Genomic DNA, 26,412 nt, shown 5'->3' on the forward strand with positions numbered 1-26,412 from the left:
CTGGGCTTTGCTGGGGAGCCGTCCGAGCTGCTGGGTATTGAAGGACACTCCGGCTCGTGCTGGGGGCAGCTCTGGCTGGATCTTGTACAGAATCTCATCCCTCTTCTTCCCTCCTACTTTGAGATCCCAAGGCACCCCAGAGGGCGGTGGAGGGCGACTGGCAGAAGATGTCCCTGCACTGGGCCACTGTCTGCAAGGGTCTTGGTTCCAGCAGGGAGAAAAAAACGCACTGCTTTGTCCTCATTTCCACTTGAGGAAAGAGAGGCCAACTGAGAGGCCTCTGGCCTTGACCTCCTGCACTTGTCCTTCCCCCTTCCCCTGTCCCTGCAGAAACTGTCCCAAAGCCACCTCTCCTCTTCCCAGACCCTCATGCCTACCCTCCAGCTCCCTGCTTCTCTCTCAGCATTGACATTTCCCCAAGTGACGGTCATCCCCAACCCACACCCCCCTGCCCCTTCCCTTCCTCATCACCCCACCCCCAGGCTCGCCTTTTCTTCCCTTTCACAGCCCAATCTGCCTCACAGCCTCTGGGCTCTCCTGCCCCCTCTTCTTCCCCACCCTGCAGTCTGGCTCGGCCCCACTGTCCTTTGAAGGGACCTCACTATTGCTGAAACCAGGGTCCATTTCCCCTCCTGATCTGTTCTGTCCTTTGACCGCACTTGACCTTGTGGTTCTCTCTCCCTCAGCTTCTAAGGCGTGGGCTTCCCTCCTACCTTTGCGGTCTCCGCCCCTCCTTCCCCTGGAGCTCCGTGACTAGTGAAGCTCAGGGCTTTGGACTTTGCCCCCTTTCCTCGCCCTAGGGGACCTTAGTCCCGCTCCAGATCTCGGTGCCAGCCGGTGCTAACCACTCCCTTATCTCTCACCAGCTCTCGTCGGTCTGGCAAACCTTCTAATCCAGCCTCTTATCCAAAATCCAAATTTGACAAGACGCTTCCCGCAGGACTCTGAGAAACAGAACCCCCAACCCCTCCCCACGCTGGACATACATTGTGAACAAAAACATAAGCCTGTGTTAAGCCAGTGTGATCGTGGCATGGCTCGTCACTACTACACTGAGTATCACAAGCTAGGCTATCCCGCCCGGTAATCTGGAACACGATCCCGTGTAATTTTGTGATTTCTCTGGGAAAACCATATTTGCCTCTAGTCCCCTGCTGCTTCACCATAAACAATTATCTGTGGATCTGGGGCACGTCTGTATTCAACTGCGGACCCTAAGGGCAGGAACAGATGTATCTTTCGCGCTCTCACCCTGCCAAGAGGGAAGCTGTGCGCGTTGTAGGTGCTTCGTCAGCCCTGGCTGGAGAAACTGAAGTGAGGGTGAGAAGCGCTGGAGAAAGAAGAAAGGGATGAAGACCTTGTGCACTGTGACCCCCAGAACCCTGGGTTAGACCCCATCCCGAGAGGCTAGACTGCGCCATCCCTAGCACAGGTCCCCCATCATTGCCTGAAATGCCTTCCGCTCAGCCTTGACAAGCCCTCCCCACCCTTCAGGACCCAGGTTCAGGCTAGCTTCTTGGCAAAGCTTCCCTGACCCTCTAGCCCTGAGATCCAGCCTTTCCTCCAGACAGAGTCTGTCCTGGGAGCCCTTGAGCTAGGCGGCGGGGCCCCCAGGGTGGGCAAGTCCTGCTTGTGCTGGCCAGGACTGGCTTTCCTCCTTGGGATGGGAACACATGGAGCAGCTGCCTTGCAACCCAAGGTCACCTGCTCTCATTTCTTTCCAGAGGGCACAAGTCTTGATAGCTGCTCCCCCCTTCAAATCGGAAGCCATATAATTAGTGTAATCATTACACAGCTGCCTTGTGGCCTCTGTGCCTTCCACTCACCTCTCTACAGCAGCAAGGGGATTTTCCCCCACATCATTGACCTGTCACCCTACAGGGGCTCCCACTGGCTGCAGGGGGCAAGGTCCGTGTCCTCAGTCTGGCACTCGAGAACCTTCCTGCTTGGCCTCTGTGGCTCACTGCCCACTTATCTGCTCACACACTGGATTCCAGCAACGTTCGGCCTCCGTAGTTCCCCAGGCAGCCCATATAGTCTTGTGATGTGGATTTCTGCCCATAAGGTTCTTTCCACCTGGAATGTATTTACTTTCCCAATCCAGCTGGCAGACTCCTGTGCAAACTTTGAAACTCAACTTATGAACAGGGGTTGGTACATTTTTTTTTTTTCTGTAGAGGGCCAGATAGAAATATTTTAGGCATTGTGAGCCATACGGTTTCTGTCATAATTCTTCGATTCTGCCATTGTAGACAGCTGTGTTCCACGAAAGCTTTGTTCACAGGAACTGGTGGTGGGGGGTTAGGGTGCCCACCCCTGTTCAGGAGTCATCTCACACAACTTCCCACAGACAGAGTTTGGCAATGCCTTCTTGCAATGCCTTCTGTACCTTGTGTGTTTTATGGTGACACAAAGCCCCGCTGTAATGATTCTACAGTCTAGTTCTACCAAACAGATAGGATCTGTTAACCTGAAAATCCAATCAGCTCACTCTGCTTAAACACCTCCCATGACTTCCCATTCCCCTCAGAATGAAAACCAACGTTTTAGAGTGAGCCACAATGTACGTCAGGCCCTGAGAGCCCTTTGAACTCATCGCCTACCCTGCTCCAGCTCTCTCATGCTACTCCAGGCATGACAGCCTCCTTGCTTGTCCTGACACTAGCCATGGAGACTCCTGCCTCAGGGCCTTTGCTCATACTGTTCCTAACCTGAGGAACCCTCTTTCCCACGCTCATTCCCTGGCCTCCCTCAGGCCCTTATTTAAATACTTCCCTTCTCAGTGAGCCCTTCCCTGGCCACTCTGTTTAAAACTGCACCCCACCCCCAACTTTCCCCCTTGCTTTTATTCCATAGTTGTTTTTTTTAAATTTTTTAATTTTAATTTTAATTTTTTTAAAGATTTTATTTATTTATTTGACACAGAGAGAGAGAGATCACAAGTAGGCAGAGAGGCAGGCAGAGAGAGAGGGGGAAGCAGACTCCCTGCTGAGCAGAGAGCCTCATGTGGGGCTCGATCCCAGGACCCTGGGATCATGACCTGAGCTGAAGGCAGAGGCTTAACCCACTGAGCCACCCAGGTGCCCCTTGTTTTTTTTTTTTTAATCACCCTCTACCATACTATACTCCCCCCCCCACAACTTTTCAATGATAAAAATGCTCCAATATACAAAACGCAAGACCAGTGCAAGGGCGCTTGTACAGGTAACCCCAGATTCCACACTCAAGGTTCTTTGAAAGAAGGATGCTAACATCACAACACTTTGCCCAAAGACTTTAGCAAAACACACTCTGTGTTTGACTTGATCTTGTTTATCATCTGTCTTTCCCCCACAAGACTGTGAACACCAGGAGGGCAAGGATTTTTGTCTGTTTTGTTCACTGTGGTTTCCTCAGCAGCAAGAATATTGCTTGGCCCGTCGTGGGGACTTGTGTGGAGCAGGGAAAGGAAAGACGAGGCAGGTCCCGATTCTGATTCTGCCTTTTATTTATTATTATTATTACTTTTTAAAGATTCGAGAGAGAGAGCACCAGCGGGAGGAGGCAGGGAAGGACCGAGGGAGAAGGAGAAGCAGGCTCGCCACTGAGCAGGGAGCCCAATGTGGGGCTTGATCCCGGGACCCCAGAACCATGCCCGGAGCTAAAAGCTGATGCTTACCGACTGAGGCACCTAGGTCCCCCTGGTCCTGCTGTGGAGGCCAAGAAAATGAAGGCCATTCCACCTCAGGTTTAGCTTTAGCATAAGTACAGCCATCTTGGCAAAGCAAAAGCTGGCACCTTGCACCCCCTCTCCACCCGCTCCCCTCCCCTCCGCAGTATGTGTGACATTCCTCAGGCATCCCTGACTACCCTAAAAGAAAAACAAATAGTTAACTTGCAGAGATCACAATCTTGCAAGGCAGGAGTCTCCCTTGGCTTTCAAATGTCCTTGAGATCTACAACAAAAAAGTTACCTTATCAATAGCCCAATTTCCAGAGGCACACATAACTCAGTTCCTCAAGCCCTAACATCACCCTCCCTTCCTCAAAAACTGAAGGAGGCTGAGGCTGAAGTGGAAGAAAATGGAAACAAAGTTAAACCTAAATCTCACTAACAGGAACACTTGATGGCAGAAATGTGACATTCCACCAGGAAACTCCCAATTGTCGTCATGGTAGTGCCTCATCAGAGCCAGAAAGGGCCTTGATTTGATAATAACCAGGCTTCCAATATCCTGACTTTTCTACCCTGATAGCCCTTCTGAACATCCCCTTTGTCCTCACTTACTGCTGAGCCAGCAGTCGTGGCCCAATTATCCACTGCCAAGTCCACCCCCACTCTGCCGTTAAAAACTCTGACTGTAATCCGGTTCGGGGCCCAAGTCCCTATTCCGCTGTGTCGGGTATATTGGGCCCAAGCTTAAGCTTGTCCAATAAACCGTCGTGTGATTGCATCGGTGCTTGGCTCCTTGGTGGTCTCTCGGACGCGAAAACTCGGGCACAACACTGCCTGTTATTGACATGTGACTCTGGAGATCATTTCCCATTGCAGAACCTGTAGGTTTCTTCCACAATAAAGTGGGGGGCAAGAATCCTACTTCTCAACATTTCGGTGAGGATCCAACAAAGTAAGAGTGTAAACTGCACCATTAGCGTGTCAGCTAGCTAAATTTCATTTTTTTTTTAAAGATTTATTTATGAAAGAGAGAGAGAGCACATGCACATGTGAGCATGCGGGAGGGGGATGGGTAGAGGGAGAGGGAGAGAGAGAGAGCGAGAGAATCTGAAGCAGACTCCCAGCTGGTTGAGCACCGGCCAATGCAGGGCTGGATCTCACAACCCTGGAGTCATGACCTGAGACAGAACCAAGAGTCGGATGGATGCTTAACTGACTGAGCCACCCAGACACCCCAGTTAGTTAAATTTCTATCCAACTATGACGGAGGGGGCTTGGTCTAGTCTGACTCTCGGGATTCTGGGCTCTTAGAAAACAGACATTTTGTTCTGAGATGTTTGTAGCTGCAGGTAAGCCCATCGGAGATGTTTCTGGCACAACCCCTCCAGAGAAGCTCTTGGACTTGAACTGCTCCAATGCAAAAATCCAACAGAAAGCCAACAGAGTGCATCCCATCATGCTTATTTGCCCCCTCCCTTCCCATTGCTTGCTCATTCAGTCCTTCCTAATAGTCCCCTAACCCTCATCTCTTGCTTTATCCACTCATTACACAGTGTTCACCAGAAATACTTAGGGGAGGGACACTCAACTTCACGAGGCCCCGAGATTAAATTTCTTTCATGGATCTTTAAGGGTGTTTAATGATTGATCCAGCCTCCCTCAGCCTTTTCTCCATTTCAGATTCAGTTGTGTGTCTGTGTTGCCAAACTTGTCCTGCACATCCACTGTGAATACCGGGGTGTTTGCTGAAGACTTGGGTCAGATTACTCCGCAGAGGGTGAAATGCCCCGCCTTTCGCAAGCAAGCTCCCTGATAACCATCGCCCTAACTTCACGTGTTTGGGGTGTGGAGGGCAAAATATTTTCAGCGAGAAGTCGGAGTCTTCACCCAGTTCTCTCAACTCAAAGCTCAAACTCTTGAGCCAAATTCAAATCTTAGTTTAAGGAACAGTCTCCTCACATGTGAAGTGCAGACAAGAGCGACTACACTTCAGGGGTGATGGGTGTGAAATCAAACTACTTTGTAACAGGTGAAGCTCTGTACTGGTATTAGTGGACCTATCCACTAATTTTTTTCTGCTCCGCAGACACAAAACTGTCACGACAACCCCCTCGCCAGTGCGCCCTTCTCCGCATTACTAATAATAGCGACCATTTATTGAAATCCCACTGTGTGCAGGTAGAGATGAATTTATCGCTAGGTCACAACGTCCTTATTAAGGATGAGATCGCAGAGACCAAGTCATTTGCCCACGTTTTCTCCTAAAAGTGCGAGGATACTTCCCGAGATCAGCTTGCTGTAGAGCTGCTAAGTAACGCTGAATACTTCCTTAGCACAACCGTACTTCGTGTTTTTGGTTCAAACTAAAAAATTATTGGTCGTAGGGGTGCCTGGGTGGCTCAGAAGTTAAAGCCTCTGCCTTCAGCTCAGGTCATGATCCCAGAGTCCTGGGATCGAGCCCCGCATCGGGCTCTCTCCTTGGCGGGGAGCCTGCTTCCTCCTCTCTCTGCCTGCCTCTATGCCTACTTGTGATCTCTCTCTGTCGAATAAATAAATAAATAAATCTTAAAAAAAAATTATTGGTCGTTGAGCCAAATTTCAAATTTAACTGGGCGTCCCATATTCTTAGTTACTCAATCTGGGGGTCCCCGGAAAGAAACCTAAGCAGGTTCCTCCCTGCCACGCCCTGCGTCCTTGCTAGTTTCACTTTTATCTTTACGAGCCGAGCCATCACGAACAGTAGGGTCAGACTCCAGGCCTCCAGACCGTTTCGGAGGTGGAAGGCGGAGGAGGAGACTCCCGCCCCTCACCAACATGTCCGCCAACGAGCCGGCACGAGGCCCTTCCGCCCCGCACAGACGTGGCCGCGCCCCACCGCAGAGGATTGGCTCCAGACGGAAGCCCGGCCTCCCTCGGCGCTGGAAGCCCCTTCCATTGGGCAGTTAGAAAACATGGCGGAGCCCCGCCCCCGCCTTCCTCGCGAGTCCCAACCGGAGCACGGCTTTGCTGATTGGCGGAGGGCAGTGGCCAGGCCGTCACGTGGGGCCAGCCTCATTTGTTTGCGGAAGTAGAAGGAAGTAGAAGTGCTGAGTAAGCTGAGGTGAGTGACGGCGCAGGGGAGGCGGGGCCTGGGGGGGGCCTGGGGGGGGGCCTGGGGGGGCCCTTCCCCAAACCTCCTGCTCGCCCCAGTTTCCGTGGTCTCCACCCCGACCCTCCTTCGGACCTCCCTTGTGCTCCCCAATTGTTAGTCGTGTCCTCCATTGACCCTTATGTGACCCTCTGAGTGCCCGCGGCTTCCGCCCTTTGATTTCCCCAGCGCCCAACTTCCATCTGTGACAGGTCTTGTCTCATTTCGAACTTGTGACCTCCCCAGGGACGCCAGCTTCGGTCCTGGGTCCCTCCTTAGTACCCCGGTCTCCCTGTGTGTCTCCCCTCTATACCTAACTTCCATGGTCAGCCCCTTCCCATCTCCCTCCAACTCTCAGTGCCTCTCAGGGCCCCCAGTTTCCACTGTGGGCTGCATTGATTGTCCCATTGTCTTCCCTGTGCCCTTCTTACGTGCTCCCGATTTTTCTGCCTCTGTATTCCCACCTAATCCCCCACTTTATCTGTTTTCTGCATTTCTCTATTTGCGTCTCCCCTCTTGTCTATTTTACTTTACCCCCTTTCTTTCATTTTTTTTTTTTTTTTTTTTACTTTCCCCGTTTTCTGATTTCCATCTTTCTGCTTCTCTCTGAGGCTTCTTGTCTCTCACGTGCCTCAGATTTCATCTGTGCCTGCACCCCACCACGCTCCCTCCTTCCCCATAGTCTTCTCACCCAGCGTCTCCCAACCCACCAATTCTGTGCCCAGACATGGCTTGGAAGCTGGTGACCAGGAAGGCATAACCTGTTTGACCATGTGACTGGGATGGGCAGGTCCGTGGGTGTGGGACAAGGAGGGCACAGGGCTCAGGGATCTGTGCCCATTTTTTTTTTTTAATGGACTACTCATGTGACCCCAAACAAATACCTTCCCTTCCCCTGAGCTTCTGGGTCTTTCCCTCACCTGCCCTTTTACCCACCCAACAGGATGTTAGGCAGGTTTGGTTTGGCAACACAGGTGCCCCACCCTTGGGCTGTATGTGGTGTTTTTGTTATTGTCTCTGCCCTAAAATGTTCCTGGAGTTTGGAGGCTGTTTTTTGTCCCAAGTTGCAGTTTTTTTGTCCATGGCAGGGGGATTATATTTCCTGCCCTCATAAGGCTGCTGTGAGGTTGAAAATTTGAAAGAAACGCAGAAGGCCGAGCTTTGAAACCAGCGTGGTCCCATACAAATGTGTGGTTTCACTGTTGTGTCCCAGCCAGGAAAGGGAAAGGGATAAAATGGCAAAAGAGGGAAAGACGGGTAGAAGGACCACCGTCTGCACTTAGCATTTGGCAGTATTTATCAGTCATCTGCTCTGAGTCAGGTTCTTTTGTAGGTATGTTGCTTTTACCATTCATTCATTCATTCCTCATTTATTTAACAAACATACCCAGGATGTAGTGAGTGTTATTCCTATTTAACATAAGAAAGAGTGTGAATGAGTTTCCTGAGGTCACCTACAAACCGTAGAGCCCATGTGATTGCTTAGACTCCCTGCTGCACTTTCTCTGTCTTCCACGGATTACTTTCTCATCAGGGGACAGTATCCTCAATGAGAACTTCCTTCTTGCTCAGCAGAATGACATCACCAAGAGACAGAGGAAGCACACATGTTGGGGGTTTGTGTATGTGGAAGGGGCGAGGGGGCCGTAGTGAAGAGGAGGTCTTGTTAGAGCTTCTCCTTGTAGAGGGTAGCCTCTGGGAGAACATTTTTAATAGGTCCATGCCTGACATGGCTCTTCTCTCTCTCTCTCTCTCTCTCTCTCTCTTATTTTAGTCCATCCTCATTTTTCGGGTGATCTCATCCAATGTCATAGCTTTAAGTACCATCTCTGACAACTCCCAAATTTATATCTCCAGTCCATTCTAGTTCTTTCCCCCTGAATGATAGGCTCACTTACAGAGTTGCTTGCTCAACACCTCAAAAAGGGCATTTCAAAGTTAAAGGTATTTAGAATTAAGTTCCTGATATATATCCCCTTCATCCCCCCTGCCCCTTCCACCAGTGTCTGTCCCTCCCACTTACTATCCTGTCTTTAGTAGGAAATGGTAGTATTCTCTCAGTTGCTCTGGTTGAAGCTGTCAGATTACCCTTGCAGGCTCTCTACACGCCTCATCTGGCCAGTGATGTGTTAACATCACAGTTTTGTTCCAGGCCCTGCAACGGCTTCTCTCATTTATATGCGCCTGGCCCTCTGTTACCTCTCTGACCTCCCCAGTGTCCAGCATTCTTGCTGTTCCTGGAACTCATCAGTCATGCTGCAGCCCAAGGGCCTTTGCACTTGGTTCTTCCCTTTACCTGGACGTTTCTTCACCTAGATAATCCATACGGGTTTGGGCCTCATTTCCTTTCAGTCTTGACTGAAGGTCAAGTTCTTGGTCAGGATTTCCCTGGTCACCCTGTCTAAAATTTGAGTCTCTACCTCAGCATTTCTGATCCCCCTTCTTCAGTTCCCTTTTCTTCTCAGCATCTACCCAGTATCTAAAACCTATGGATATGCTTTGCCTTTTGATCTTCTTTATTTATTTATTTTTTTTTCTTAAAGATTTTATTTATATTTATTTGACAGATAGAGATCTCAAGTAGGGAGAGAGGCAGGCAGAGAGAGAGAGAGAGGGAAGCAGGCTTGCCGCTGAGCAGAAAGCCCGATGCGGGACTCGATCGCAGGACCCTGAGATCATGACCTGAGCCGAAGGCAGCGGCCTAACCCACTGAGCCACCCAGGCGCCCCTCTACCTCAGCATTTCTGATCCCCCTTCTTCGGTTCCCTTTTCTTCTCAGCATCTACCCAGTATCTAAAACCTATGGATATGCTTTGCCTTTTGATCTTCTTTATTATTTAGAGCCCTCGCTAAAGTAGGAGATCTAGGAGGGCAGGGATTTTTTTTTCTAAGATTTTATTTATTTTATTTGACACAGAGAGAGAGAGATCACAAGTAGGTAGAGAGAGAGGGGGAAGCAGGCTCCCCGCCGAGCAGAGAGCCCGATGCGGGGCTGGATTCCAGGACCCTGAGACCAAGACCTGAGCGGAAAGCAGAGGCTTTAACCCACTGAGCCACCCAGGCACCCTGAGGGCAGAGATTTTTGTCTGTTTAATTATTAGTGGAGTCTCAGCAGTTAGAACAATGCTTGCCCCTGAGTAGGTCCTTGATAAATATTTATAGAGTGAATCATAAATTGATTCATAAAATGGGCCACCCTGTCCCTTAGGCACGAGCCCAACGATCTGTTCAAGTTACCGGCGTCTCCTGTCCTTGGAAGCTTCAGCAACATGTCTGGGACGATGTTGCCACCAGCTGTGGTCCCGCTAAGCAGGGCAAATGAAAAAGACACCTTTCTCTTTCTTGAAGGGCATTTTGCTCCGGCTCATATGAATGGCAGTGCATTTTTAGATGGGCGCCTGAGCTTTTGGAGGACAAGAGGCTGAAAATCAAGCCACTCAGCCACTTGCCATTCAGGCTTTCTCCTGAAGGCAGTTTGAGGATGTTGAGGTGGTGCTCCCGAGGCTAACTAATGGGGTTCAGACCCTGGCAAGTCACGTAAGCTCCTGTGCCTCAGTTTCCCGCGTGTCATGTGGGTGGACGTACACCTTCTCTTAGGAGTGTTTTGAGGATTAAATGTGGTAATTACCTCAGATGCTTGGTGAGGCGCTGGGTGCTCAGTGGGTGCTGGGTGAATGTAGCCGCATTGTCTTGTGTGTAAAGGGATGGGGGCGAGCCCTTCCCCATTCCTCGCTCACATTAGGCACAAGTTTGGGATGAGCTGGGATCAGAGAGGACACTTGAAGGACCATTTTGTTCTAGAGGCAGCTTTGTAGGTCCAGAGGCTTGGGTGGGGGATGGATAGGACATTTGACCTAAGCCCTACTTCCAAATCCAGTATTATCTTATGCACTAATTGAGCACCTACTGTTTGCAGGCACTCTGCCTAGTGCTGTTCAGGAGTCAGAAGAAGCCATGAGTCCAGCAGCCATGCAACACCTCCCACGTCCTTTCTCTGGGCCTCAGTTTTCCTTTGTGCCAGACAGGGATAGCACCCACACTTTCTTTCCTTCACGGGCCCTCGTGAGCTTCAGGACGGCTAACAGATGGGGGAACCCTGGGCCAACCATAGAGCGGGGTGGTCTTGTGAGAGGGCGGAGGCCAGCGTGTGGTGAGGCGCTCCTGTGCTGAGGGGCGCGGCCGGTGGGGATGAAGGAAGGAAGGAAGGCGGTGGTGCTCGGGGCCGGCCTGGGTGCCCTCGGTGATCCTGCCAGGGCCGTGGATGGGGGCGACCTGAGCTGCACAGGAGGGGATCGCTGGCCTGTGCCAATTGTTCCAGTCATGGGACATCCTGTTGTAAGCAGCCAGGGCTCGGGAAGCCTGCTTCTGTGTGTGCTCCCGGGATCCCCCACGAGGCCAGTCGCGTGAGGTCAGCTTCCTGGCCCGGCTGCGGAGGGATCCTGTCACGCACCGCCAGGGGCAGCTGGCCTGTCCCTCCAGCCAGGCTTTGTCAGGAGTGAAGCACAGGGCTTGTAGGGTGTCCCAACTAATTAGAGCCCGAATGAGCTTCAGGTGTGTAAAGCCAGACTTTCCAGATCATAGCTCAGTGCCACTCGGAAAGCCCAGCAGGTGCCCCATAAATGTTCTGAGCCTAACCACGGTGGTGGTGTGCGGGCAGCCCAGAGTGGGTGGGGAATAGGGTGCGGGGGTCCGTTACCACCTGCCAGGGAGTAAGAGAGGAGGGGAGGGGCCTCGACGGTGACGGCCTCATGCGCTTCCCCGGCTTATTCATTTGTCCTCACTCATTCACCAAACATTTCTTAAATATTCGCTATTCATCAGGAGCAGCAGGCCGTGCGCTGGCATTAAGAAATAGATAAAGAGGGCGCCGGGTGGCTCAGTGGGTTGGACGGCTGCCTTCAGCTCGGGTCATGATCTCAGGGTCCTAGGATCGAGTCCCGCATCGGGCTCTCTGCTCGGCAGGGAGCCTGCTTCCTCCTCTTTCTCTGCCTGCCTCCCTGCCTGCTTGTGATCTCTCTCTGTCAAATAAATAAATAAAATCTTTAAAAAAAAAATAGATAAAGAGGGGGAACCAGCAGAGGCACCGTGATTATCACAGGACAAATCCTCCCCCAGAGGGCTGGGCAGGGTGAGGCGTGCCCCCAGAGCTGAGAGGAGAGGAGGCACAAGATAGGATTTTTTTTTTTTTAAAGATTTTATTTATTTATTTGACAGAGAGAGAGAGATCACAAGTAGGCAGAGAGGCAGGCAGAGAGAGAGGAGGAAGCAGGCTCCCTGCAGAGCAGAGAGCCCGATGCGGGGCTCGATCCCAGGACCTTGAGATCATGACCTGAGCCGAAGGCAGCGGCTTAATCCACTGAGCCACCCAGGCGCCCCGGATTTTTTTTTTTTTTTTTTAGGATTTCATTTATTCATGAGAGATAGAGGGAGAGAGAGGCAGAGGGAGAACGGGCTCCCCGCTGAGCTGGGACTCCATCCTTGGACCCCGGGGATCATGACCTGGCGAAGGCAGACATTTAATGACTGAGCCACCCAGGAGGTCCACAGGGTAGGATTCTTAGGTGAGGTGGCCCGTGAGCCAGTTCTTGAAGGACAGGAAGGGTTTATTCATTTGTCTGACAGTGGGACCGCTGAGCGAGGTGGGGAGCACAGTGTCGGCGGGAATGTGGGCAGGTTCGTGGACGTGTGACAGTGGGATGTTCTGGGAGGTCTCGGGTGCAGCCTGGCTGGAGTAGGCGAGCAGGAGGTGGTCTGGCCCGGTCATGTGGACACTTGCCTCCCTGCCCTTGAGCTTGGGCTCTCTCTGGAAGGTGATGCGGAGCCATGGGGCAAGTGGAAGTATCCGATTTGCATCCTGCGGTAGGCACAGAGGGCTTGTAGGGGTGGATGGTGGACTTGGCCCTTAAAGGGTGCTTGTGAACTGGAAGGGTCTAATGCCAGTTGGGAGCCTTGCGGGAGGGACCAGTCTGGGGCCCTGAGCCTCCATAGGGGGGCGCCGCTGGGCCTTGAAGGACAAGCGGAGGCTCTGATGGAGATGGGAGTGAGGGGCGCGGGGGAGGACGTTCCAGGGAGGACAGACCAGAAGGTTTGACAATTCAGGGCTTCTCTCTCTTTTTCTGAAAGAGAGAACTGGCCAGATTAGGAGGTGGAGGGACGGGGCCCAGCATCTGGCGGCTTTGGGCTTCCTCTCTTGCTTGAGACCTGCCTGGGGTCTCTCAGGGAGTTCATGGCCGAGGTGGAAGCAGACATCTGAGGACGGGGTTCTCCCCCACCGCCCCGGTAACCAGCCACAAACTCCCCATCCTCCCTTGTGCTGCTGCTGCTGCTGCTGCTTCTTTTTTTTAAGATTTTATTTTTTATTTGACAGACAGAGATCACAAGTAGGCAGAGAGGCAGGCACAGAGAGAGGGGGAAAGCAGGCTCCTCACTGAGCAGAGAGCCCGATGCGGGGCTCGATCCCAGGACCCTGAGATCATGACCTGAGCCAAAGGCAGAGGCTTAACCCACTGAGCCACCCAGACGCTCCCTCTCTTACGCTTCTTGAGCTTGTAACTATGTCAACAAACTCATCGTAACGTGCCCAGGACATAGGCTGGCGTGGAGCACGGCTCTAAAGCAAATGTGGCAGGGTGGCTCCGTCGTGACCAGTATTCACGTGGGTCATGGCGGTGCCCACAGGTCCCTGTGGGCTGCGGGAGCCTGAGGAGAATGCTCATTCCTGGCCAGGTCCTTCAGGCTCCTGGCCCCGTGCCCTCCCTTACGTTCTCTTTCGCGCCATCTGTGGGGCTCCATCTGTGGCGCGGGTCCCCATTGCAAAGTTCGGCTCAGGAGTCACCCCGTGCAGCCATCCTTGCCCGACTCTTTCCCGCAAGGGGACGGGGAACTGGGTTTGGGTCCCCCTGGCACTACTCATTTTATGAACCCAACCAGCTGCTTCTGGGGACTCACCAAAGATGCCACCTGTGGGTTCCCATCTCCCTCTGGCCCTACACTGCTTCTTTTTTCTGTTTAGTTTTTTTGGTGGCCATCAACATGTCCCACTTCAACTTGCCCTTCCAACACCCACAGTCTGAGGCCTTTCTGGGCCTCAGTTACTTCGTCTCTAAAATGGGGACATTAAGGCTTGTCCTTCCTGCCTGATCGCTCCTCTCCTTGAGGGCTGCCTTCCCCAGCAGCAGCTTCCTCAGCCTTCCCTGAAGGAATCAAGCAGGCAGGCGGGGGCCTTTGACGGGGGACGGGGGAGCAGAAGTAAGGAGAACAGGCCAGAAATCTCCGGCCTCCCTGTAGGGCAGACACAGTGGACACCTGGAAACTGCAGGAGTAGACAGGCACAATTGTCAGCGTCCCCCTTACCGCAAAGCTCTTGGGTTTGTGGCTTTCCTGCGTGAGGCATCTGAGAGCTGCTCAAAGCCTCCGGTGCCCAGGAGCGGACAGCCCCTGTCACGTGACCTTGGTGTCACCTGCGTCATCTAGGCGCAGGGAGCAAGCCCAGGTGAGGAGCCACAGAGGACAGTTGTCAGCAGGTAAAAGCAAATGTTGACCCTGTGGGGAGGTCAAGGGCAAGGGGCTGTGAGAAGCAAGAGGAGGAGGAAGCCGGGAGGGAGGGGGCTACTCCCCAGCTGAGCACCCCCCCCCACCCTGCAGCTGTGCTGGAAAGAACCCGAGCTCTGAGGTCAGGGGTGCAATGGGAGGAAGAGCGCAGCGGTGAGAAGGAAGCTCGAGCATGCGCTCTGTCTGCTCCTCACTTGCTGCTTTCCGGGCTGCTCTGTTACGATTGTTCCAGGATGTGGCCCAGGGGGGTCCATTTCCTTTCTTCTACCTTGTGATAACAATGGCCACTGTTTGTGTGCCCACATTTGGCCAGTGAGCGTCCTGGACACTTTCCCTCCATTGTGTCATTTGACCCTCACGCCCACCCTGGAAGGCTGGGAGGGAGCTGGACCCGGTGGCCAGGCTGCCGTCCAGGTATGGGAGGCAGCCCGAAGCCGCCGGCCCGGGCCCCTAGGCAAGGTGTCTGTCCCCAGGGGACAGCTGGAACCCCATGGTGACTCGCCCCTTAACCCCACGTGGGCTCATGGGTGCTGGTGCTCCCGACTCCCCACAGGAGGTGCCTGGGAGCTCCTCGCCTCTCCCGGTGCCTCCCGCCTAGTCTCTGGGCAGCGTCTGTGCTTTTCTAAGCTGGTCCTCACCCCCCGGCCTCCATCTCCTCAGCTGTGGGCCCCAGGGGCTCAGCTTACCCTCATATTCTTTAACAAATAGAATCATAAAAAAAGAAGAAGAAGAAGAAGAAGAAACATTTTCCATACCATTTGGTAAACAGGAAAAAAAAATGGCCTATAAACCCAATATCCTCATAGTATTTTGGTATTTGTCATCCTTATTTTTTTGCTCTGTAATTTTTAGTCAGTTAAGTTATGTTTTAACAGACTTTCTGTGGGCCAAGCCTGAGCCGGGGGTGAGCGTACAGAGAAGCAAAGACCGAGCACCTGTCCTTAAAAGGCTCTGATGATCTAGAACCTGCTGTCTGGCTCTAATTCTTGCTTTTCCCCCCACTGACTGTGTGACGTAGGGCCCATTTACCTCTCTCTCCCTTGATTTTCTCATATGTTAAACCAGGATAATGTGATAATTTCGTAGGGTGGTGGTGCAGATTTTTAAAAAGATTTTATTTATTCATTTGAGAGAGAGAGCATGCAAGCAGGGGAGGGGCAGAGAGAGAGAATGTCAAGCAGACTCCTCGCTGAGCACGGAGCCCAGCGTGGGGTCCATCTCATGACCTTGAGATCAAGACCTGAGCCGAAATCAAGAGTCAGACACCTAACCAGCTGAGCCACCCACGCACCCCAGGGTGGTGGTCCGGATGAAAGATTGTGTATGTGGGGACGGCTCAGTGGGTTAGAGATTCTGCCTTCAGCTCAGGTCATGATCCCAGGGTCCCTGCATCGGGCTCTCTGCTCAGCAGGGAGCCTGCTCCCCCTTCTCTCTCTCTCTGCCTGCCTCTCTGTCTCCTTGTGATCTCTGTCTGTCAAATAAAATAAAATCTTTAAAAAAAAAAAAGCTTATGTATGTGAAGTCCTTGGATCAGGACCAGAGCACAGAGAGGCACATGAGTGTTTGGTGTATAGGGTCTGGCAGGAGGATGGAGGAGAGGAAGGACGCCCCAGACAGATCAACGTGGAGAGGGAAGGGGGCGGGGCCAGCAGTGCTTTCTGCAGTTGGACAACGGGGAGAGGCTGCAGGGAGAGGTCAAGGCCTCCCAGGCCGAGGTCACAGCCCACAACCAGCACAGGGAGCAACGTGGACTCGATGCCCAGGGTCTGTAACACCCCCACGTGCTTCCTGAGTTGTCGTAACCTTCACAGTCACAGCTTTTAGTGACCACGTGCTATCTGGAGTGAACACGTCCCAGTTTACAATTTCTATAATGTTGGGTGCCAAAGTTGCTTCCGTTTCTGTGTCAAATGAAAATCGCTACAGGGCACACTGATGTGTGTGCCATGCCTTCCATTATGGGGGTTTCTTTTCCAGAGACTGGTTCCTGTGCCTTCTCTTGGGGTCCCTCCCTTCTCCCCAGCTCTGGGGAGGGGCACAGGCACCCCAGCGTGTGTCCTCTCAGTTCCTGAGTGCAGAAGGAAGAAGGAACTTGACATAGGTCTAAACGTTCTTTTTTTTTTTTTTTAAGATTTTATTTATTTGAGAGAGAGAGAGAGAGCATGAGCAGGGTGAGGAGCAGAGGGAGAGAGAGAAGCAGGCTCTCCTCTGGGCAAGGAGCCTGATGTGCGCTCCATCCTGGGACTCTGGGATCATGACCTGAGCTAAAGGCCTTAACCGACTTAGATGCTTAACCGACTGAGCCACCCAGGCGCCCCTGGTCTAATCATTCTTTTTTTTTTTAAAGATTTTATTTATTTATTTGACAGACAGAGATCACAAGTAGGCAGAGAGGAAGGGAAGCAGGCTCCCTGCTGAGCAGAGAGCCCAATGTGGGGCTTGATCCCAGAACCCTGGGATCATGACCTGAGCCAAAGGCAGAGACTTTAACCCACTGAGCCACCCAGGCGCCCCTAGTCTAATCATTCTTTTTTTTTTAAATTAATTAATTAATTAATTATTTTTATAAACATATAATGTATATTTTTTTAAAGTTTTATTTATTTATTTGACAGAGAGGTCACAAGTAGGCAGACAGAGATAGAGAGGGGAAGCAGCTCCCTGCTGAGCAGAGAGCCCGATGCGGGCCTCGATCCCCTGACCCTGAGATCATGACCTGAGCTGAAGGCAGAGGCTTAACCCACTGAGCCACCCAGGCGCCCCATATAATGTATTTTTATCCCCAGGAGTACAGGTCTGTGAATCGCCAGGTTTACACACTTCACAGCACTCACCATAGCACATACCCTCCCCTGGTCTAATCATTCTTTTTTTTTTTTAAAGATTTCATTTATTTAACAGACAGAGATCACAAGTAGGCAGAGAGGCCGGCAGAGAGAGAGGAAGGGAAGCAGGCTCCCTGCTGAGTAGGGAGCCCGATGTGGGGCTCAATCCCAGGACCCTGGGATCATGACCTGAGCCAGAGGCAGAGGCTTTAACCCACTGAGCCACCCAGGTTCCCCTAATCATTCTTAAGAACATTCTTGTTTAATCCTTACAGCGCCAAAAAGGGGAGCTTGTCCACATTTTAAAAAAATTTATTTTAGAGAGAGCAAGTGAAAGAGAGTGAGAACAGGGCAAGGGGCAGAGGGAGAGAGAGAATCCCAAGCAGACTCCCCACTGAGTGCAGAGCCTGATGCAGGACTCCATCTCGCAACCCTGAGATGACCTGAGCTGAAATCAAGAGTCAGACGCTCAACTGACTGAGCCACTCAGGTGCCCCGAGCACTGTCCTCATTGTAAAGGGGACACTGAGGCTCATAGTCTCCTCACACCACTTCTTACTACGGATCATAAGAGGAAGGACATTACAAAGCTTTAGGATGCTTCCAGAGCTCTTTAAGTCATGGTCTTTGTTTCCTTGTGCATTAAAGGGAGGGCAATGGAAGTGACGAGGCCTGATGCCTATGGAGCAGTTACTGTCTGCCAGGTTCTACTGTTGGGCACTGTCGTGGTTCTCATGTTACAGATAAGGAAACTGAGACACAGAGGGGTTAAGTGACTTGCCCAAGGACACACAGCTGGCAAGGATGGGAACACGGTTTTGCTCCAGCCCTCTGCCTTTGCAGAGACCAAAAGGGGACAGTCAGATAAAGTAAAGCTTTAGGGCCCACTGTCCAGGAAGTACTCGGTCTCCTGGTCTAATTATCATTACTGGCCCTTCCTCCCTTTATCGGTGCTTTTGGAGCTTCTTGTTCTTCCTTTTATCCCTAAGCCTGATCATCTCAACAGCTGAGCCAGAATGTGACCAGTGTCCACTGACGCGTCCTCTCCCCTCTGGAGTGCTCACACTTCCATCTCTGTCCTCAGTGTCTGGGCTGCACTTTTGGCGGGTGACTTCCTGGAGCGGAGCCAGAGGGCAACCTCCAGCTAAATGTCACCCGGCTTTGGTGGCACTGCCTTAGGAACGCAGTACGCTTTCTGGGAATCTAGGCAAATATGCGGCATCTCATTCTGTCCTCCAAACTGGGGACAGTTTCCACAGCAGAAACTGGGACCCTTGGAGTCTGCAAGCGTAACGTTTCCATCCACACACGTTCGCTGCTGCTGAGTCTTCACGTTCACGTTTATCTCCGAGGCACCTGGTTTCGTGTTCTCTCAGAGCTCCTTGGGAAAGAGTAGTGGTAGCAGGCACCAAAAACTGGGAGACCCATGCCCACAGTCCCCCTGCCCCCGATGGAGTGTGGGCCGATCCCGGTCCCCTGGCTGTATCTGGTCGAGAGGGGTCCCTGGTTTTGTTGGTCGAATTGGAATGACTCACGCCAAGCTTTTGAGCGCTGGCAAGAGCCCCTCCCTTTGGACGGGGCAGGATCGTCTGTGACCTCATTTTCCTGTCTGTCGTCTCCTTGAGCGATAGGGTCTGCACTGCAGATGAGGAAGCTGAGGCTTGGGGGCGGGGGGGACCCTGGCCCGGAAGCGGGACGCTTCTGGTCCTCCGTGGATGGTGACCATTCTGAAGCTGCCCGTCAGGCCTTCTCACCCCCGACTCAGGGCCGTCTCTCTCTCTCTCTCCCCTTCCTTTTCAGGTCCCTCCTGGCCAGGAGGCAGAGGACCAGGACTGGTGGGGAGCCATCTGGGAACTGAGCAGGGAACTGCTGTCCTTGGTGAGGTGGGCATGGGAGACCGAGCCCAGCTGACCGGAGACCCCGTTTTCTTCCAGACTGAGGGGGCAGGCGGTGGGGCCCAGCCCCCCGCCCCACGGAAGATGCAGTTCTTTGGGCGCCTGGTCAATACCCTGAGTAGCGTCACCAACTTGTTCTCGAACCCGTTCCGGGTGAAGGAGGTGGCCGTGGCGGACTACACCTCGAGTGGCCGGGTTCGGGAGGAAGGGCAGCTGATTCTGTTCCAGAACATTCCCAATCGCACCTGGGACTGCATCCTGGTCAACCCCAGAAACTCACAGAGTGGATTCCGGTGGGTGATGGTCGACAGCTGCTGCACGCACACACACACGCAGACACACACACGTACTTCTTTCCTTGGGCTCCTCGGACTGGCGGTCCCTGGCCTGAAGAGCAGCTTCTTGGGGCCTAGCATCTGAGAGCTCTGGAGAAGGGTGGGAGGGGGCGGGGAAAGGGACCTCCTAGATCCTACCTTCTGGCCCAGCAGGGTCCCCGCAGCAGGGGCATGAGGGTAGAGGGCCAGGCTTTTCCCTGCCTCTGGCTGGGCCCCTGCAGAGGGAGGGAAGGAGGAAAGACAGGAGAGCTCTCAGGGTCAAATCGGGTAAAGTCCAGGCTTCCCCTGTAACCCTGGGTCTTTGGCGTGACTGCCCTTGTAGGGGCTGGCCAAGGTTTGTTCAAGAAAGTGTGTTGGGTGGACAGTGGTCACTTTTCCAGGCATGCTGGGTCTCCCGTGGGCTTGACGGAAGGGGTAGGAACCCAGGGCCAGGGCTGGTTGGCATAAAGGGAGAGGAGTGGCCAGGCACCCGAAATGCAGGGTCCTGAGGAGCTTGGCAGACTGGTCCTGAGCTGGGTGAGTGCTGATGGGCCTTTTTCCGTTCATTCATCCATCTGGCCAGCCTGCCGTCCATCTCTTCACTGGGCACTGGGCATCTGCGGTGGCTCAGGAGTCCCAGGCCCTGGGCCGGGCCCAGCTGGCACTGTGAGATGACAAGATATGCTTCGTGCCTTTTGTGCAGTCTCGGGTGGAGGCCACAGGCCAGGCAGGCATCGTACCAACCACGTGAGGAGAGCTGTGGGTAGAAGTGGACGGTGGGGACACAAGCAGGCGATCCCTTCCTGGCGGGCTCCTCGGAGCGTAGCATGAGGAAGGTGTCTGGCAGAGGAGAGTGGATAAGGTTGTCGTAGGCAGGCAGAGGCGTGGGGTGGGGAGCGCCCACAGGCCAATAGTCCCGGGCCAGATCCTGGTGCGCTCAGGGCTCTGGTGAGCATTTGAGGCCTGAGGGAACCTCTGGGCTCATGCCCCTTGAGGAGGCGTGGCAGGAGTCTCAGAAAGTGGCAGGCTGGGAGTCAGGGTTCAGCCAACAGGAGGAGAGCAGAAGAGGCCAATCGGGGGGAGAATTTGGGTCTGGTTGCATGGGAAAACTGAGGCAGAGGCCCCCACAGCGGGCGGTGGGGCAAGGAACATGGTGGGGCTCTACCGCCCTCCACCATCACCAAGTCCTGTCAGCCGTAAATGTCCCTTGACAGGACTCCAGATCTGTCCCAGCAAGCTCGAGCCCCCCTGCGGGCAGACTACCCTCCCGGGGGTTAACTCTTCGCCAGCAGTGTGTTACCTGCGTGTTTATTTACTGCCCTTAACTGGGGGGCACTTTGTCGTACTTTCCCATATGGTGTGAGTTAGAGAAATGGCAATGCCATCCTCCAATGACCCGTTGAGGGAAGCAAGGAAGGCAGTATCCCATTTTACAGATAAGAACACTGAGGCTCAGGACGATAAGTGTGAGTCATTCAAGGTTGCGTGGGAAGCAGTGAAGGAACAGAATCTGTGTCTTCCGGCTCCCAAGCCATTTCTCCTTTCTGTGCCGCTGTGTCTTTCCATGTGTTCGGACAGAATAGGGAGCATTGGGTGGGGTTTCAAGCCAAGCACGCGTCTCCTCTCAGAATTCCTCCTCTCAGTCCCTCACTTGGCTCTGGACTCTTTTGTCTCTTCGTCTGACCTGCTCTCGCCCAAGCATTTCCATTTCAGCAGATGGCATCGCTGTCCCTGCACACGGTTGTGCAGCCCAGAAGCCCAGGAGCGATCTTGATTCCTTGGGCTCCCTCCCCTACAAGATCTGGGCCATTACTGAGTTCTGTCGGGCTCCCCGCCAAACATATCTTGAGTGTGCTGCTGCTTCTCCATCAATTATGCTTCAGTTTGGCTTGAGGGGTAGAAAGCCCAACATGATAGTTGCCAGACAGGATGGAGTTTTAGTTTTCTCCTAAGTGACAACCACAGCGGAGAGTGGTCCCCTGGGACCCCCCCTCCCTGTCCCTAAGGGCCGAGCTTTTGCTGTCTTATTGCTCTGCCATGTGTGGGCTTCATTCTCTATGCCACCACATGGTCCCAGATGGCCATGCCGGGTCCAGCCATCACAGCCACCTTCCTGGTTAGCAGAAAGGTAGACAGACAGGGTGAACAAGGGCACTCTCCTTCTATGTAGGGGCTTCTGGGAAGTGGCACACCCCTCCACCTGATTCCCATTGGTGAGACTTAGTCACGTGGCCACAGCCAACTGCAGGGGAAGCTGGGAAGTGCAGCTGGTATCCCGGCCCCATGTCAGTCCAAAATCCAGGCTTCTGTTGTTCTCCATTTTGTCGCCGGTTCTCTTTCACGGCCATGGTCCTTGCACACACAACTCCAGCTGCACTCTGTCTCCTAGCCTGTTGCTCTTCCTATATTTGCTTGCCTCCCATCCTCTTCCAAGCTGCTGCCAGAGAGATCTTTCCAAAAGACAAATCCGATCGCTCACTCCCCTGCTTTACTCTTTAAGAAGTCCCTGTTTCCTTAACACATCGGCTGCTTAGTCTGGCTTGAAAGGGCCGGTGAGATCAAGCCTGGCTTCTCCCTCCGGTCTCAGCACTTGCCACCTTGTGCCCCTGACTTTAGCCTGGACTCTTAGGCCGTCGGCCTCGGACATTCTCCCGCTCTTTGCCTGCCTCACTTCGGCTTGCCCTTCCCCTGACCTTCAGGCTGGAGGAGCTGCCACTGCGTGTCCCGTAGCTCTCCATCCCCATGCTTAGTAGACTGGCTTCTTGGGAGACCACCGACCCCACGAGGGTTGCGGCTGCGTCTGTCTTGTTTGCCCCAGCGCAGCCCCCAGCACCCAGCAAGGAGCCTGGCACACCTAGGTTTGTGTGACCCATAGGATGTACTCATGCAGCTTTGGCAGTGTCTGTGGAGGGCCGCTGTGCGCCGTGTCCTCTGTCGGGACTGGGGACTGATGGCTTCAGGGCAGTCGAGGGGGTGAGCTGGGAAGCAGGAGGGGAGATGATGAAGAGTTGAGGAAATGGCAATGCCAAGGCCTGGGGTATGACCCTGGAGCGAGGGCCAGAGCCCTGGGCTTCTCCTAGGTTTCTCCTAGCTGTCATGGGGTCTCCCTGCAGCCCCTGGCACCCTGAAGTTTCTAGAAGGAAGGTACAGTTTACTAGACTTCCTCTTCAGGCTGCTGTAGTTCTTTCTTTCTTTCTTTTTTTTTTTTAAGATTTTATTTATTTGAGAGAGAGATTGTGAGAGAGCAAGTGAGTGAGCACCAACTGGGAGAGAGGGAGAAGGAGAAGCAGACTCCCCACTGAGCAGGGGAGCTCAATGCGGAGCTCGATCCCAGGACCCCAGGATCATGACCTGAGCCGCAGGCAGTTGCTACCCAACTTATTCAGGTGCCCCCTGCCTGTTAAAAAAAAAAATTATTTATTAGAGAGAGAAATAGCGTGAGAGGGGGGAAGGGGCAGCAGGAGAGCAGGGCCCCCGGCCTGACATATGGTCCACAGCCCTGGCTCCTCTGTATGAGCCCCAGGGTGGTCACCGGCAGCCTTGTGTGGACATTATGATAACATCGGTACTTATGTTCCTGCTACGAATTAATCATTTACTACTGACATTTGCTGGTGACATGTGATATTTGATGAAACCCGCCAGCTCTTCACTGGTATCTCAGCAGAAACAAAGGCTCTTCTTTCCAGGAATCCTAGAAAGAATGATCAGAGCAGAGGACACCTGGGGGCTCAACTGGTTCAGCATCTGCCTTTAGCGCAGATCATGGTCTGGGGGTCCTGGGATCGAGTCCCACTCTGCGTCAGGCTCCCTGCTCAGCGGGGAGCTTGCTTTTCCCTCTCCCAATGCCCCTCCCCTCTGCTTGTGTTTTCTCTATCTTTATCTCTCTCTCTCTGTCTCAAATAAATAAATAAATAAAATCTTGAAAAAAGAATGATTGAAGCATGTGCACCATGTGCTCTTTGCTTCTCAAAAGGGGGCTGATTTATTTTTTTTTAAAGATTTTATTTATTTATTTTACAGACAGACAGAGATCACAAGTAGGCAGGGAGGCAGGCAGAGAGAGAAGGCGAAGCAGACTCCCCGTCAAGCAGAGAGTCCGACGTGGGGCTCGATCCCAGGACCCTGAGATTATGACCTGAGTTGAAGGCAGAGGCTTAACCCACTGAGCCACCCAGGTGTCCCGGGGGCTGATTTTTGAGGCCCTCAGAAAGGGAGCTGCCGGTCAGCACCTCAGACAAGCCAAGCCGGCTACATACCCCTTGCTTGCTCCTTCCCGATCTGTCCAGCCCGCAGCCCATCCTCTCCTGGCAGGGGTGAATCCAGCAGCTCTGTCCTCCAGGAGCTCAGGTGGTAGCCAGAAAACGTAGGTCCGTACGCAGCACGCAGGGGGATAAAAGAACGCGAACAAAATAAAGCTCTTAGTTTCCCCAGACGGACCTCACCTTTTTACACTTCTTTCTCTGTCTTGGCGGTTCCCCGCTGCCTGCTCTCTGGGCCGGTCCTCGCCTGCTCTCTTCTCTCTGAGCACGGTCCCTATTTCGGTCAGCCCCTCCTGCCGGGGATCAGCCTGTGTCTGCTTGCACTTCTGTGTCCCTGCTAGACCGCCAGGCTCCTGCGGGATTGCGTCTGGGGCTGAGTCGTTTCTGCTAATGCCCACTGTGATGCAAGGCTCAGTATTTGTTGAGTGGGTGATTGATCCCGTGGCCCCTGGAGGTAGATGTGTGTTTGATAGGAGGGGTTGGAAAAGGCCTCTGGGGTAGGTGGGTGAGAGCTGGACCTACAAGGGAGAGGAAGATTTCACCTGGAGGGAGGGCTCTGCAGGGAGAGGCGTGGAGAGCAAAGGCACAAAGGGACGGGGGTGGAGGAGGAGCCCTTTGGGGGACCTCTGGGAGGGCCCGGTGCTCAGCTCTGAAACTGGAGAGTTAGTTACCGCTCTAGCCTAATGGTTCTTGGGGCCATTTTTTTGGCCCAGGACCCCATTGAAAGTCCCAGGGGACCTCTCTACCCACCCCCCCAAATGCGTAGACGCACATTTTCATGCAATTTCTTGACGTTCACGGACCCCCGGGGCTCATCCACAGGCCACTCCCAGCCAAGGCAAAGGCTCCACAGAGATAATGCCAGGTGGCTTTTGTCTGGGGACTCGGTTCTAAATTTTTTTTTTTTTTTTTAAGATTTTACTTGTTTATTTGACAGAGAGAAATCACAAGTAGGCAGAGAGGCAGGCAGAGAGAGAGAGGAGGAAGCAGGCTCCCTGCGGAGCAGAGAGCCCGATGCGGGGCTCGATCCCAGGACCCTGAGACCATGACCTGAGCCGAAAGCAGAGGCTTAACCCACTGAGCCACCCAGGCGCCCCTGGGGACTCGGTTCTAGAAGAGAAGGAGAAGACAACCTTATGAGTCCTCCAGGTCCTCAACATTTTCCGTGAATCTTTGACCTGTGGCTCTAACCCAAATCTGGCTCTCCCCTGGGGGCCTTGAAAGAATTTTCTCCTGGTCTTTTCCCCACTGGGCCTGGAAGTGGGACTGGGTGCCCCTTTGCTCCCCAGACTTGAAATTCACATTGACCTGTACAACCCGCACTCTGTCCTGGGGTTTTCCCCACACCCTGAGGCTGGGAGCCTGTGGCCACGAGCTCCCTCTCTCCATCACTACCTGTCCTGACTCGGTGACTGAAATTCACAGAGTGCCCCTCCATATACCTACGGCTCTTGGGGCCAGACCTCTCCCAGACCACATGGCCATTCCCTGGACCTTGTCATCACCAGTAAGGGGGGCTCTTCCACAAATACAAATGGCGAGCACCCCACTTTCCACCCTCTATCTCCTGTCTTTCCATCTCCTTCTCCCTCGTCCTCTGAATGCCAAGTTCCTCACCCCCTGCAGACATGAACCCAGCCATCCCCCTGCCACGTCCCGTTCATGGACTTCAGTTCTTGCCCTGCAGAAACTCGTGGCCCGTAGTGATGGTCACACCCTTGCATACTCTCTCTGCTTTCTTACTTCTCTCTTTGTCAGCTCTGCTTGGCAGAATGCCAACACTAGTTAATTCCAGGTCTCCACCATGGCTGGGGGGGCTCCCCTCTAGCTGCTTGTCCCAGTTCAAGTGAACCCTGCCCTTTGGCAGCCCTGGGCTCGGGGCCAGCAGGCCGTGTCCTTCGCTTCCTGCCCCCCCGATCTGTGCTTACCCGCAGCTGGTGAGCGCCCCCACCCCAGGCGCCCACACCTGCACCCACATACTGGGGCTTCCCTATTGTCACTGTACAGGCCAGTCCCCGTCAAGGTCAACGTCCCCTCCTTCCCTGCAGGACATCAGTTCAGCAGTTCTTTCCTCTCTCCTCTGTGACTTCTCCCTCTTGACTAGGTATTTTCCACTGCTATACAAATGTGCTGGGTTTTGGGTTTTTTTCCTTTCTCTTTTTTAAAAATTTCATTCTTGACTTCACGTTCATCCCCAGGCACTGCCTCTGTTCAGCTGTCCCCAATTCCCTCCTCCTGTTCTCTCTCTAAACTAGTTAAAAATAGGGAAATATGCCTTACATAGAGAAGTACGCGCGGCTCAATGAGGGATCACAGATACCTCTAACCGGCCCCCACGTCAAAAGGTAGAACATCGCTGCGCCCTGGGAGCCCCGCCCCTTTTGCTCCCTTGCCCCCCAAAGGCAGCCATGAACCTGGCTTGTAAGGCAGTTGCTTCTGTGCCAGGCTTGTCTGCCCAGCATTCTGTCTATGAGATTTCTGTATATGTTTTTGCATGAAACTGGGTCCAGCTTCTTCCACGCAGGACAATTCCACTGTGTTAACTATCCTCAGCTTCATGCGTAGATGGGAATTGGGGGCTGCTTCTGGTTTTCTTGGTGCGTGTTTGCGTGCTCTCCTGCCAGGCGTCTGTACCGGGGAGTGGAATGGGTGAGCTGAGACCGTACACAGTCTCAGCTTCCTCAGAGAATGCCTTTCTGATCTCCTCCTGATGGTGAAGATTTCTGTTCTCTATTCAAATACGCACCTGTTGCTGGTTACGTGTCTTGCGGCCGTCTCCCCTC

The 26,412-nt window shown here is 53.3% G+C and overlaps 1 protein-coding gene across 6 annotated transcripts in view; it reads left to right on the top strand.

Moving 5' to 3' along the window:
• Positions 1 to 6,579: 6,579 nt before the first annotated feature.
• PLA2G6 (phospholipase A2 group VI) overlaps positions 6,580 to 26,412 on the top strand; it is a 60,207-nt gene continuing 40,374 nt past the window's right edge. The window contains exons 1-3 of one of the 6 annotated variants that reach the window (XM_046013889.1): positions 6,582 to 6,755; positions 18,959 to 18,993; positions 19,093 to 19,346. In XM_046013889.1, the coding sequence (XP_045869845.1) occupies positions 19,138 to 19,346 (209 nt within the window). In that variant the 5' untranslated portion in view covers positions 6,582 to 6,755; positions 18,959 to 18,993; positions 19,093 to 19,137. Of the gene's footprint in view, positions 6,756 to 18,958; positions 19,347 to 26,412 lie in introns of all 6 variants that reach the window. The other 5 variants (XM_046013888.1, XM_046013887.1, XM_046013891.1 and 2 more) reach the window with 5 other exon arrangements.

Source organism: Meles meles, chromosome 7 (assembly GCF_922984935.1).
Source record: "Meles meles chromosome 7, mMelMel3.1 paternal haplotype, whole genome shotgun sequence".
NCBI classification, from domain to species: Eukaryota; Metazoa; Chordata; class Mammalia; order Carnivora; family Mustelidae; genus Meles; species Meles meles.